The sequence below is a fragment of the Azolla caroliniana genome, unplaced genomic scaffold (assembly GCF_043228905.1).
Source record: "Azolla caroliniana isolate FFs.n. ecotype wild unplaced genomic scaffold, voAzoCaro1.0.p SCAF_10, whole genome shotgun sequence".
Classification (NCBI taxonomy): Eukaryota; Viridiplantae; Streptophyta; class Polypodiopsida; order Salviniales; family Salviniaceae; genus Azolla; species Azolla caroliniana.
The window spans coordinates 13,398,717-13,413,997 of record NW_028230445.1 but is presented as its reverse complement, the minus strand read 5'-3'; the positions used below and the strand labels follow the sequence as shown (position 1 = coordinate 13,413,997).

At 41.6% G+C, this 15,281-nt stretch overlaps 1 protein-coding gene across 1 annotated transcript; it reads right to left on the bottom strand.

Moving 5' to 3' along the window:
• Positions 1-3,461: 3,461 nt before the first annotated feature.
• Positions 3,462-8,803, bottom strand: LOC147859085 (uncharacterized). The gene is made up of 7 exons (XM_087326025.1): positions 8,374-8,803; positions 7,804-7,951; positions 7,008-7,202; positions 6,739-6,867; positions 4,520-4,689; positions 4,292-4,422; positions 3,462-3,793 (listed from the first exon to the last, which is right to left on the bottom strand). The coding sequence occupies exons 1-7, from the start codon at positions 8,648-8,650 to the stop codon at positions 3,713-3,715; spliced, it is 1,131 nt and encodes a 376-aa protein (XP_087182151.1). The 5' UTR covers positions 8,651-8,803; the 3' UTR covers positions 3,462-3,712.
• Between the last annotated feature and the right edge of the window lie 6,478 nt (positions 8,804-15,281).

Sequence of the window (15,281 nt, the reverse complement as noted above, 5' to 3'; positions counted from 1 at the left end):
TGGGAAGAAGCCAAATCTATCCCATATAAGGATATTCGGCTCCATTGTATACGTGCACATTCCCGATGAGAAGCGGCAGAAGCTTGACCCAAAATCAGAGAAGTGCATCCTCGTGGGGTACTCACTAGAGAAAAAGGGGTACAAGTGCTTCAACCCCTCTCCTTGGAAGGCTCGTTGTCGCGTTATTACGCGCGTGCATGTAGAAGGGGCGGGACCACGAGGGTCTCGGACGAGAGAGGAAGGGATGCCGAGAAGACGATTCCGGACACGTCCTGGAAGCAACTGAACATGAGAGAGAGAGAGAGAGAGAGAGAGAGAGAGAGAGAGAGAGAGAGAGAGCATGCGCGCTACACCGACTCTTATACACAGGAAACAAGGGGGCTCTGCTCCCGACTCCACCAAATACACCGATATGCACAACAAACATGAATATATATATATATTACAGGAAACGATACATCCCGGCTTCGGGCCGGACCAAGGTAGGTTATAGTAGCAGTCTGCTGCCAATCCCGTCGATCGGGGAGCTCACGGGCTTGTCGTGCCGAACGGGGTCTTGCATAGGAGACCGAGTAGAAGCAAACCCTAAACAAACATGAAGGGAAAGAAGAAGCAGAAGAAAACCAAGACGAAACCCTAAAATGGAATAGTGTGAAGACCAAAGTAGAAACCCTAAGAATAAGAATGAGATGAAGAATAAGAAAACTACCAAACCCTAGACCTACGTGGTATACCCTTCCTAACTCAAAATGGGCAACCCCTCTACAAGGGACCATCCCTTCCTTTTATAGAACAAGGAGAGGGATGTGTTACAATGTGGGATAAATCCCAACTTACATGGGATTCTCTGTCCCGACTTGACTCCTACTATTCACACGTTTTTACAAGGGTAAGTGCACATGGTGCACCTCACCAATTCTTCTGATATCCCCCAGTTTCTCACCATGGCCCGGAATCTTTATGACATCCTCCCGTAGGCTCGTTCGAACTATCGAGAGGTCATTCTCCACGATCCCGTAGTGCGCGTGCTTCATTGTTGGCCCTTCGCTCGGCCGTATGCACGCTCCGCTCTCCGTCGTACGCCTGGTGTTCTACGCTTGAGGAACACCCGTTGTGGCCCGCTTGCCTCAGTCAATTGTCCGCGTGATCCTGATGGTCGCCCCGTGCGGTCACCCATCGCCTTCATCCCCTCACCGCCACCTGCCTTCTCCTTGGTCTTACGTTGCCACGTTGGTTCGGACTGCCAAGGCCTCCAGAACCGGTGTGGAGGATCCCTTCTATTGACGATTCCTCCTGGGAATCCACATATGGTGTCAAGGCTTGTAAAATATCCACTTCGAACAAAGGAATGATTTTCGGATTATCATCAAAATACTGATTTTCTTCGACCTCGTCTAATCCTTCCATCATATTGACGGACTCAGCATGCACTGGCAAACATTGTTTGCTTATCGCAACCTTGTTCTGTGTAGACACTTGGATTTTCGTTTTGCCTTTTCTAAATGTCAATTGATTCTGATTCCAATTCTGCTTGATGTTAGCGGTCTTTAACCATGGCTGGCCCAATAGCAAGGGATATGCACCAGGAGCTTCCAAATGAAGTATTACTGCCGATATTAGAAAACTATGACCGCTCGACACCACCTCCAATTGTCGGAGTAAGCCAATTGGTCGTACCATACTGGTATCTGCCATTCTTAGCCAAAATGGGCAAGCTTCCCATTTAGTAATATCCAACCTATCACATGTGGTTTTATTAATGACATTTACTCTTGAGCCACCATCGACAATCGCATTTTCAATTTCCTGACCATGAATTATCACTTTAATCGATGGATTCTGCTCATCCATGATTGAAGGGTTGGTGCTCGGCTGACTATAGTGTACCGATACTTGTTCTGGCCCTTTTTGGGCAATCAATGTCGCCACCTTTTCGGTAAATCTAGGAACCAACTTAAGTAATCCTGTCAGTGGTAGTGATACTTGGCAATCTACCAAGATTTTCCAAGTTTCCTCTTGTTCTAGTACAGTCGTAGCTCTTGGTAATTCGGTAGCTTGGTTAATTTCATTGTCTTGGAGCATCCGGTTTACATTATTTTGGTTTGCTTCCTCCACCCATTCCTTGGCTGCTTTACGGACTGCTTCCTGAATCTCCCACTCAGATTGTTTACTTTTGCTTCTAGTGGTTACTTGTTGTATTTCCGGTATAACCATATTAACCCTCGATCCTTTTCCTTTAGCAAGACACTGATTAACATAATGACCAGTTTGACAGCAAATATAGCAAGTAGGAACAAATGCTCCACTTCCCTCGCCTTGCACAAACTTACCAGTCCCATCATTTTGCACAAATTGTTGACCGTCATTCCCATTGGAATTCGGCGATTGCTGAAACTGTCGTGAGCCTTCCAGCTTGTAGAATTTTTTATTTTTATACCGGTTCTGCTTAAATCGTCCTTCATTTTGTTGTTGCTAATTCATATTCGGTACTACCGAGAATTCTTGATTTTGTTGAAAATCTTGATTGTGCTGAAAATTATTTTGTTGAAAGGCCTGATTATTTTGTTGAAAAGCTGGATTCTGTAGAAAATTATTTTGCTGAAAGGCTTGATTTTGTTGAAAATTATGTTGTTTTTGTGGAAAACTATTCTGTTGGTACCCGTTATTGAATGAATTCTAGTTATTGTGGTACCCATTTTCCGAAAAAAATTGTTTTACCGGAGCCATCGTTTTATTGGGCAAGTTATACTCACATTGCTCGACCGAATGAAGTTTAGAATGACATATTGTGCAGTGCGTTCGTAGACTACATTCAATCGCCAAATAACCAGTATTTAAACAAGTAGTACACTAAATTGCTTGTCAAAATTGCAACTCCTCCATCGTTGGCAGTGTACGATTTAGTGCTGACATATCCATACTCCGTACATTTATCAACTGTTGGCCCATAGCGATTGCCTTATCAATCACTTGCTCAATATTCTGATTCCGGAAATCGAACACCTTCAGTGTTGTTCGTAATGGTTCACGAATTGCTTCAAGGAATACATCCTTCAATTCATTGTTTGAAATAGGCCTAGAAATTTGATGTTGTAAATTCTAAAAACGGATCACGAATTAAGACACAGTTTCCTGTTGCTCCTAATACAACGCATAAAATTGGGCTATCAAATCCTTTTGAGGTATCTAACAATGAAATAACTGCAAAATTTTGTTGGTCAATTGTTCGAATGTTTCCAACCCACGGAGACCATTTTGCGCAAACCAATTAGCGGAATAACCAAGATCTTACTTAATCTTTATGCTATACCCAAGATCTTAATCTTGGAAATGTGTATCTTACATGAAGGTATTTATGTTTAAGAACATGTATCACTTGGTATATACTACAATCACGTGATCCCATGTTATTTTTGCATACACAACCCATTCACATGCTCTTTTCTTCTAGTGGAACATAGTAGAGTTTAAGGCCTTCAAAGCATCATAATTATTTGTTCATGATTAAATATGTTAGTAAAAATAATAAATTGAATGGAGCACCTTGCTTTCTAGATTACAATGTATAAAATGGTAGTGAAGATCAATCAGATGGATGGTCGGTTCCTTATTAGCCAGTAACTTTGTATGTCTGATGAGTGTGAAGAAGATATTGACATGAACACAAAACCCAGTCAAACAAGACTTTGATGGATGTAATCAGGGATTGATTTCATTGCAATCCAGCAGAGTCTTTTATCTTACTGCAATAATTAGTCCATGCAAGCATTGCTGCTCCCAATGCAGGTTCCACCTGTACATCATTTATGTAGATTATGTTTACAAATAAACCAATTAAAAGGACAGATTAACTCTAAAGTAAAGCTCAGACATTGTTCTTGCTGGTTCTTGTTTTTACCTCACCACAATCTCTTCCATTTATTTATTTTATTGTCACCAATATCTGAATCCTCAACCATTTTCCATCAAAAAATTTGATTTGATTTAGCAAATATTTTAATTACATCAATATGTTTCGATCGATAAATATATGAATTCTAATTTCAAATGTTCACCTGATAGTAGAGGCAAAATTGAAACATTAATGGATCCTTATTTTAATAATCATTGGTCCAAGGTTATTCAACTTTCAAAAGACATGGTTCCTACTTCATTTTTGCAACATTGAAGGGTTATTTATACTGTTTTCACATGTAAACAATCAACAAGATAAGAACGTTCTTAACAATACGATCCCCAAGACAACAGCTCTCAAGTTCACATTCATCTATGCTAGACAAAGTGGCAGTACCTTCGGCTGAATAGGTTGTACTCCTGGAAAATCTTGCATGATGCGACATATAAGCTCTGTATAAATGTCCCATTCATTATCCACCTCCAAAACACCACCAACTATAACCAATGGAAAGGTTTTTCTATCATCTAGAGAAAACCAAAACAAGCATGTAAAAGGGAAGAAAATAATAAATAATGCATTATGTTTTTAGATCAAATGAAAGAGTTATTGAAGTCATCTTACCTTCCCCTGCAAGGTTGAGCCTCTTGACAACAGCCTTTACACTTGTAGCAAGCCCCTCTACAGCAAGCTTCAGCACCTTTTGAGCTTCTACATCACCAGCAGCAGCACATGCCTTCACAGTAGGGACTACAGAAGCAATCCGGGCCCAAGAAGTATCTTTATAAACCCACCTACCATAATTGGACCCAATAATGGCTTAATTTACAGTTAAGTTCAATTTACAGACCCACTACTTTGTCATCCAAAAATGTGCATGCATGAAGGTTTGACTAATATTCATGTTTACATTTGTCATTATGCTATATTAGCTGAATGTGAACGATGGACAGTATTCTTCAAGATTAAAAAGATATACCCCTATTGTCCCCTGAATCATTTTAACATTAAAGTAAAGTAGCCCAGAGATTCTATACATTACACAATAATGCACATCGCTTATATACATATAATGGTCTCTCAATAGTACCAAGAAGTTTTGGATTCTGTTTAGAATATAAGGAAACATTACGACAAACACTAAATTGGTAACGACAAATACATAGATATATTTTCACTAACTAAAATATGTGTAACATTTGGTACATGTAGTGTTTGTCCATGTATTATGCTTTCCCAGATACTTGTGTAAGTACCTATTGCATGGTTTCAATAAGGTACTGTCCCTAGATTGAAATGGAATGGCATATTTGCATTTCAAAACGATAATAAAACTACGAGTGAAAGAAATTATTATTATTATTATTTCTTGGGAATAAAGGACCATCGTGCCTTTTATTAGTTGACAGTAAAGTGTGTACACACCACCCTTAACACACGATATATATATAGATATATATATAAACCTAAAGGGACCCAAAGAAGAAAGATTGGATCTCTACGTCTCTGCCTCTGCTTCTGCCTCTACAGTTGTCTGTCAGTGTGTGGTCTAGCGGTGACTTGATCTGCTCTCAGGCCCTATTAAAATCGCATTAGAGCAGGTTACAATCAGTGTGATATGTCACATTTTCAAAGCAGGTGATAGTCAGCATGACAAGTCACGTCTTCAGCAAAGGTGACAGTCAGCACAACAGGTCACATTTTCAGCGCAAGCGATACATCAACATGACAGGTCACATTTTCAGAGCAGGCAACAGTTAGCACAGGTCAGTGCAGGCAAGAAATGGGCAATGTGCTGCATTTCATCATGTTTTGCCAGCATGGGTTCTTTGCAAGCAAGTCTATGCACTAACAAAAGTTCGCAGGGTTTGGGTCTGCATTTGCTATTTTGTTGACATTTTCCTTTGGCTAAAAATTACGGGTGGCAGCAATAATAGCAGTCATCTCATGAACATCATGAAGCAAGATTGATTCTGAAGGGATACAAACAGGAATATGGAGTTGCTTTTGATGAGATTTTCTCTTTTGTAGTCAAAATGGCTACACTGAGAACCAGGTTTAGGCTTGTCTGCAGCCGAAGATACGGAGCTCATAGAGGTGGATATAAAAACTGCCTTTTTACACGCTGATCTGCATGAAGACATGTATATGCAGCAGCCTGAAGGAATTAATGTTCCATTGTCTCCATATGCGAAACTCTTGTCTCCATGTGCAAAACTCAGTGCAGAAGACTGCCTTACATCTGATGAGAAAAAGGTTGAAATGGCCAAGATTCCATATGCTTCGTCTGTTGGCAGTTTGATGTATGCTAGGGTTGCTGCATGTTCTGACATTGCTTTTGCTGTAGGAGTGGTTAGCAGGTACATGAACCCTGGAGAAAAGCATTGGAAAGCAGTGGAAGGTATTATGAGATACCTCAAAGGCACAAAGACTTTGTGCACCTGCTTTGGAAAGCAGAAGGCCTCTGTCATTGGTTTTCCGGATGCCAACTATGCTGGTCATGCAGACAGCAGAAAGTTCACTTCTGGGTATGTGTTTACCTTCACAAGAGGAGCAGTCGCTTGGATCAAGGCTACAAGACTGTGTTGCATTGTCTACTACAAAGAAAGCATGTGTGACTGCCACTGAGGCATGCAAGGAGGCAACGGAACTCTTAGGACACTTTATTTAGTTAAGAGCATTACATAGAGTAAACACATGAATAAAATCTATGTGAGTTACAATGTCATTTAGCTTCATAAATGAGATAATAAATAAATAAGGCTGCTTTCATAAACGTGAACAGTAAGTTATTTTCATAATAGCAAGAAAAAATTATAGAAATAAAGCATTTGAAACCATACCTAACTATGTCTTCTGGGGAGGTCAGTCCAAGTCTATTGAGTATTGCATTTACAAGATTTGTTGGGGGGCCTCGACCATCATGAGCATGCATCACAGAAATCAAAGCTTGTTGTCCTATGAAATAACCACTGTAATGCCACCAGCAATAAGGACATCCAATTATTAATGAACTTGTTGAAACCAACAGGTAATATGGACAAACGAGATTTACGGTCCAGGAAATCATTGAATTTGGAAAAAATAAAGTCTGGTTGCCAAATCCAATCACCTGCCTTGATCTCCAAGGAGTGCCCCAACCCCTGCTGCTCGAGCTTCTTGTCCAGCCTCGGACACACCAAAGGCAATCGAACCTGTACCAGCAATAAGCACACAGCCACCATATAGCCTCCCAAGGGTGCCACTAGCCAATGCTGTCACAGAATCATTGTGCACTACAAGCATTACACCTTCTGCAAAAATTTCCCTGAACATTCCAACTGGAGTTAGATGCTTGGATCATCTCAGAATACAATGGGAAGGAAAATTATGTAAGTCGACGGGTCTTTCTTCATATATAAAATGAAGCGTTTCTTCTTATGTGGGTTAAAATGTCCCCTTCAAGAGTCAATCAAACACCAATTATAACCCCAGGTGTGAATTCAAACTTGAATCTTCGAACACAACCAAACATAAATATTACGAACTAGACCTATATTATTGCAAGTCAAACATGTTGAGGTTGCCTGAATGAGTATATCTTGTGCCCATCGCAACTTGCATGTTGTTTGGTTGTCCTATTTTCAACCAAAACCCAAGTGTTTACCATAGTGAAGCCCTCGTTTCAATAATATCATTGTTTTGGCTTCCCGAGATCTACATAGATATTCCTATCCAGCTATTTAAAGTTTCCTGTTACATCCCAAAGAAGTCTGGAACTTCCGGAGATGAGTTATCAAAACAATCTACAATTATCAAGCTAAGAAATTATTATAATTAGCAAAAAAAATATAAGCTTGTCCAGCAGATATACTGTAACATAATTCCAGAAGAAATTACAATGCACATTGGTTTTAAAGAGAACTAACCGAAGCCATTGCAATATAAGTTGTTGATCAGCTGGGCAATCCACCCCAGACATTCCTAGGCAGACAGCCCTCACGACAGAACGATGCCGGTGTGCTTTCATCAAAGCCTCAGCAAGCACCTTCTCGACAGCCAATCTGGCAGCAGCATCTGATTTAGAGGAGTAAAATTTTATGGTTCGTGAAATACTGCGTATGCAAATGGATAACTATTGCAAACTAATAAGAAAAAACATAAATGGTTTTGTTTGAGGGTGCTCCATTATTCGAGTTTTAACCAAGGTTGAACATAATATGGGACTTTTGGGAACATTATTCTTGCATTCAAAATGAGTTTAGGATGTGACGCAGAGATAAGGTATAATGGTAGATGCACATCTATTACACATTAAGGCAGATGGCATTAGTAGCAATCAAGATGTATTTTTGGAGGTGAAAATACAATCCAGCGTTTTGTTTTTACATTGTTTTCCCGCCAATCCAATGTCTACTTTCCCCGAAACGAATTCAAACATATTTTCAACTTACAAACTAAGCATCATATTTTTTGTTTCCAGGCAATGAATGGCAAACCTCCGACGCTATTATGGTTGGATCCACTCGTTTCTGCACGCGAGAGGATGGAAGGAGGTTCGTGGAAGGTACCATGGCCATGGCTTGGCACAGCTATGCAGACACAGATGGTAGAAGTTGCCCCTCCATCAACGCCCAGGATCACTCCATCATCATCACTCACTCTGGAAACGTCACCATCACCATCACCATCACCATCACCATCATCACAGCTATCTGAGGTGAAGGTGCCTATCTCCTGTTCGTAATCCCATAGCTCCGCACGGCAGATATCCATCCTGTCAGTCTGCTGCTCTGACTTTCTCTGATGCCAGAAAACACAGATATATCGTGGATAATAGAGGGGCCCTGGAAGAAGGATCGAGAAAGGAGGAAGGCACCCTAGGCCAACACATGAACACACATTCTTCTCTCATCTACAAGGTCTGCAGCCAGGATTCTTCTTCCTTCCTGAGTTCCTGAGTTCTTTCTTTCTTCCCCATGTATGTATGTATATGTATGTATGTATGTATGTATGTATGTATGTATGTATGTATGTATGTATGTATGTATGTATGTATGTATGTATATGTATGTATGTATGTATGTATGTATGTATGTATGTATGTATGTATGTATGTATGTATGTATATATGTATATGTATGTATGTATGTATATGTATGTATGTATGTATGTATGTATGTATGTATGTATGTATGTGAGGAACGAACCAAAACATCATACATACATAAATGCCCCCTGCCCTCAGCACTTGACACCAAATGATAATGAGGCCTTCCTTCTTGGTGAGGGAATCGCGACCACGGACGGTGTAGGGCACGTGCGATTTGCACCACCAGATCTTTATCTAAAAGAGCATCTAAGTTTCTAATAGCCCGACGACTCTAAGAGCCTCTATCACCAGTAGCCCGACCGACTCATGGTAGTTTAGCATGACTCAAAACAATAGCCCAACTGAGTCATCGTAGTAGCGTGACTCAAAGCCTGACATCAAAAACTTCTAAGTCTAAAAACAAAACCTAATGTCAAAATCTCTAAGTTTTAAATGTATAAAACTTCCGACATTATAATTAAAACGCATGCATTTCTTCTTCTCTATGTAAAACAATAAGTTAGAGATCATTCCAAACACTATTCCGTCTCAGATTTCATCTCAACATAAAAATTTTAACCACAAAAAAAATCAACAATGTGTTTTGAATATACTAGAAACTTCACATTACACACATTTCCAGCCACAAAAATTTTCAAATATCACTTCAAATTTCCGAGACCAAAAACCTCCAAAATCAAATATTAAAATCTTAGAAATGTAATTTGAATCCATACAAGCATAGATCATGGCTCATGTTGGGAGGATAGCAAAATACATTCACAATTTTTGCAGCAATCAACATTCGAGTCCCTTGAAGTCAAGGTCAAGCCATTGCAATGTAAACACCGAACCTTCTCAGTCTCACATATTGGCAGCCACCTCCTAACCAGACTTGCGCCTCGTTGTAGTCTTATGGAGTGGGATTATGGAAGTGTTTGGGGAGTTGCTAATAAGTTCTTGTGAAATGTCAAGAGTCACTCCTCTTTTCACACTAATTTGTTACTTCCGACTTATGGATCCTATGCCTACCTTGTTGGTTCATTTCGTCGCAATTAACCATACACCTTTTTCCTAAGATCTGCCATTTGTTGCAAACAATCCTTAACAACAACCCCCATTAAAGGATCCTAACCCTTGCTTGAGCCATTGAATAGCTTCCTTAGTCATGATTTCAACATATACTTTCACACCATATATACACTTAGACACCATATTGATCACACACTTCATTTTCATCTCATGATTTCAAAATACACCTGGATGATTGGTTGCCAAGAATTATGATATCGATACAAATTTGTATTACACAGAATCCACCATATACAAAATGGGATGGTTGGCCCAAAATATTTGTTGGGAAATAGGTCCCTCCAGATGGGAAGAGAAGAGCTGAGCTTATGAGTAATTCGGCCGAGGCCGAAACCAAAATCGAGGATATAGCCAACTTAGGAGACAATATTTGTAAATAGTCGAAATGTGCCCTTGTGGGCTATACTTGTAAATAGCCAGAAAGTTGTTTTAGTATATAAACAACTAGGGCAAACTTTAAAATATACGTAGTTGATCATTATTGTTGTATAATTAGAGAAGTTGTTGCCTCTGTAACTGTGAGTCATAGAGAGTGAGAGTGAGAGTGAGAGTGAGAGTTGTAACTCCGTCGCCACCTGTTAGACGAAGAAGATCTAGAGGTTGTTGCCTTTGAGTATCTTATTGTACTCCTCATCATTAGTGATCTAGTTCAGAGTTCGAGGACTCCTGTGGTTTTTCCCTTTTGGGTTTTCCACATTAAACATTGTGTCTCTGTTTCTCGTTCTCTACCCTCTCGTTTTCTGTCTGTGCATTATCCTGCTTGTTTCTTTTGCACCCGGTCGATTCTTAACAAAGTGGTATCAAAACGATAGAAGACTCGTTTGACGACATGTTCAAGTTACTCGTCTCCAACACTCAGTGTCAAAGTCGAAGATGAGAGACATGCTTGTGTCCAAAGACCTCTGGCTACCGGTGCAGTTCGTAGATAAAAGGCCAGACAAGATCGATGCAGCAACTTGGGAAGTGTTGCATTTGAAGGCGGCCGCATATATAAGTGTTTTATAGACATGAGTCTATACAACAACTTCGGCGAAGAAACAGAAGTGAATGTCCTGTGTAATCTTTGAGAATAAGAACATCGTGAATCGAGTCTCAGTATTCTGAAAAATTGTGAGACTCCGGTATCAAGATGACTCCAGTATGGCAAAGCACATCAATGCCTTCCAAGGACTAATGAACCAAACCACCTCTCTAGAAGTACCTCTTGCCGACGAGGTATTAGTATTGTTGTTGCTGGGATTCCTTCCAGACAGCTGGGAGGCGCTAGTTGTCACATTGGGCAACGTCGGGCCAGAAGGGAAACACTTAAGAACATCGTGAATCGAGTCTCAGTATTCTGAAAAATTGTGAGACTCCGGTATCAAGATGACTCCAGTATGGCAAAGCACATCAATGCCTTCCAAGGACTAATGAACCAAACCACCTCTCTAGAAGTACCTCTTGCCGACGAGGTATTAGTATTGTTGTTGCTGGGATTCCTTCCAGACAGCTGGGAGGCGCTAGTTGTCACATTGGGCAACGTCGGGCCAGAAGGGAAACACTTAAGAACATCGTGAATCGAGTCTCAGTATTCTGAAAAATTGTGAGACTCCGGTATCAAGATGACTCCAGTATGGCAAAGCACATCAATGCCTTCCAAGGACTAATGAACCAAACCACCTCTCTAGAAGTACCTCTTGCCGACGAGGTATTAGTATTGTTGTTGCTGGGATTCCTTCCAGACAGCTGGGAGGCGCTAGTTGTCACATTGGGCAACGTCGGGCCAGAAGGGAAACACTTATCCCTATAGCAGGTGAAGTCGAGCTTGTTGAATGAGGAAGGTCGTCTGAAGGATCGAGAGTCCAATACCGACTCGAAGGCCCTCGGTGACACGATTCGAGGACGAGGCCGAAATTGAAGCCCCCAGAATCGAGATAAGTCGGGGACGAGGTCGAAGTTGAGGGGAAGGCCCATGTGCTTCTATTGTGGGAACCCGGGGCATTTCAAAAAGAATTGTCAACACTTTTGAAAGGAGAAAGAGGGAGCTAATGGTGTAGAGCCCAAGAAAACACTAGACAGAAAGAACACCTCAGCAATCATCGTGAGTGAAGAGGATTTGTTGTTCATCAGTGAACAAAATGATGTCAACCTCGCCGGCAAAGAATTGACATGGGTGGTCGATTTGGGTGCGTCGTTTCACCTTACCCTCGACCAAAAGTGCTCCTCATCATACATGGTCGGAGACGATGATCTTGTAAAAATGGGAAATGAGGGAGCATGCCGAATCGTCGGCATAGGAGATGTGTGTCTTATGACATCGACCGGGTGCAGACTAGTGCTGAGAGATGTTCGGCAGGTTCCGGAAGTTCGATTGAACTTGATATCAGCCGGTTGGTTGGATGATGAAGGCTACATGGGTAGCATCCGGAGCGATGTCATGAAGTTCTACAAGGGGAGCCCGATCGTGGCTCGAGCCTGGAAAACCAGCACATTGTACATAATGAATGCTCGAATATGTCGAGGGGAAGAAAACGTGGTAGTTGACACAGTCAGTGAACTATGGCACAGGAGGTTGTGCCATATGAGCCAGAAGGGGATGCGAAAGCTTGCCGAGGACAACCTCATTCTGGAGGTGAAGAATGTGCAGCTTGAGAAGTGCATAGATTGCTTGGTTGGCAAGCCGAATCGAACATCCTTCCGAGCAAGGCCCCCAATGAGGAAGAAAATGCCGTTAAAACTCGTGCATACAGACGTATGTTATGTCGATACGAAGTCACATGGTGGTTCATAGTATTTCGTGACCTTCATTGATGACTGTGGTCGGAAGTTGTGGGCTTCCGTGCTGAGGATGAAGGATCAAGTGTTATCCGTCTTCAAAGAGTTCCAAGCGAGGGCCAAGAGAGAAACCAATCGAAAACTGAAGGTAGTCCGAGCGGACAATGGCGAAGAGTACCGCGGACCGTTCTAGGAATATTGCTGAAATCAAGGAATCCGGCTCGAGTATACCATGCCGAAGATGCCAGAGCTAAACGAGCTGGCCGAGAGAAAGAACCGGACCGTAATGGAGAGGGTTCAAATTATGCTTGCACATGCAAAGTTACCGAAGACATTCTGGGCTATGGCGTTGATGACGACAACGTATGTGATAAACCGATCACCCTCAATACCCTTGGACGGTGATATTCCACAAAGGATGTGGAGTGGCAAAGATGTCTCCTACCGACATCTAAGGGTGTTCAGTTGTCTTGCCTATGTGCATGTTGCAAAGGATCAGAGGGGGAAGTTGGATCTGAAATCTCGGCCACGTATATTTCTCGGCTACAACGATGATGAATTTGGCTATCGGCTATGGAACTTACCCGAGAAGAAGGTGATTAAGAGCTAAGACATCGTCTTCATGGAAGAGAAGACGATTGTCGATTGGGAGATTGAGAACAAGTCTCCAACTACCAAATTGAGCCGAGTCAACGCTCGGCCAAATTGAGTAGAAGTCGATTCGATCGAAATCAAATCCGAGCTAGCCGACCGATTTAATACTCGGCAAAATTGAGAACTAACTAAAGAACAAGGGGAACCGGCCGAATGAGGAACCGAATTTGATTCAACCGAAGAAGTCGAAGAAGAACCGACCGTGCTGAATGGAGGCCGAAGATACCCCTTGAGAGAAAGGAGCCCCCCCTGAAGATTTCCGGATGAAGAGCGTTGTCGTGACATTTCCATGCCACGATGAGAAAAGAACCTCTACCAATTTATATGAGCTTATTCAAATGTTTGTAAAAGGTTATATAAAGTGCGAGGCCTCGATAAATAGGAGTGTGTGGGGGTTTAGGTGTCGTGAAGGATTTGCTTCATGATAGAAAAATAAACTAAAATATTGTATTGAATAACATTCGAGAGACTGGAAACCACGACCTCACATACCAAACACAAGGAACATACCATTAGGCTAGGACATTTGTTCTTTTAAAACTATATTTCAATGTTTGTACTTATGCACTACATGCATATCTTCTACCCTCACATGCATCATATGCATGGGGGCACCTATTTAAAGAGGGAAAGGGAAAAGAGTGAAGGGGAGACCAGGAGATGAGGAATATTATTGTAATAGGAGGGACAAGCTATATTATTGTACAAGAAATATTTTGTAATCATCTTCAGATATCAATACAAGTTAGTTTTGTTTCTCCCCTTTCTTTGACAAGAAGCCCGGTGCTTACTTCCCAGATACGCGATTTTCTTTTCGTTTTCTCTCATACGCCGAGATCAACGCAACAGTGGTGAACCCGATGTGAAACGGGAACTTAAGAGAGATGGAGAACCAACAAGTAGTCTCGGAGCCATGAATCAACCAATAAGTCGTTGTGGAGCCACAAATCAACGTTGTCGTGCCTTTCGGCTCCGGATCGTTGCGTGAGTCGGGTGGGAACCACAGAGGTCTTGGACTAGGAGAAAGAAGTTCGTGAGATAGAGATTAATTATGAGTAAATAGCAAAGAGAAAGATAAGAAACTCGTGAATCACACGAATATACTATATTAATTGGTACTTAGGGTGTTAAGAGAGAAGTAGATGTATAAATCGTGAATCCCACGAATAATTTTTGTATTGATTAATTCTTAATCCAAATAACCAACAACCCTTTACATATTTCTCTCCTCCTTATATAAGGAAAGAAGAGCTAAGCATGGCTTCATGCTTTTTTTTTTTACAAAAAGTGTTCATGTGATGCTTTTTTATTTCCTAAGTATAGGGCTCATGCACGCTAGATGTGCATGAGTTATTTTTAGTGTCTCGTCTTTTTCATATGTGCAACCGAGTTTGTCGCTCCTTGTGGTAGTGTGCACATTCGAACTAGTCCTATCGGTGTCCGCATGGTGGTGATGTCTTGGCTCTCCACGGCTAGTTGGAATTGGTCATACCCCGAGTATAGGTCCCCGATGGAGTATATCGCACGTCCGGCAAAAGCTTCCGCGAATTCGTCCACTATCGGACTGACTCCCGAGTTCCGGATCGTGACCTTGTTCACCGGTTGCAAGTCTTGGATGAATCGTAGTGACCCATTCTTCTTCAGAACCGTAAACCATCGATTTGAGTACGGAGCACTTGATGGCTCTAGAATCCCCATCGCCACCTTCTCCTTGAGCAAGTCGATGACTTTCGGAATATGCGCCCGTGGCACCGGAATCGGCTTCAAGTTCCACGGTACATGATCAATCGTGAAAATCACCATCGGCTCCACTAT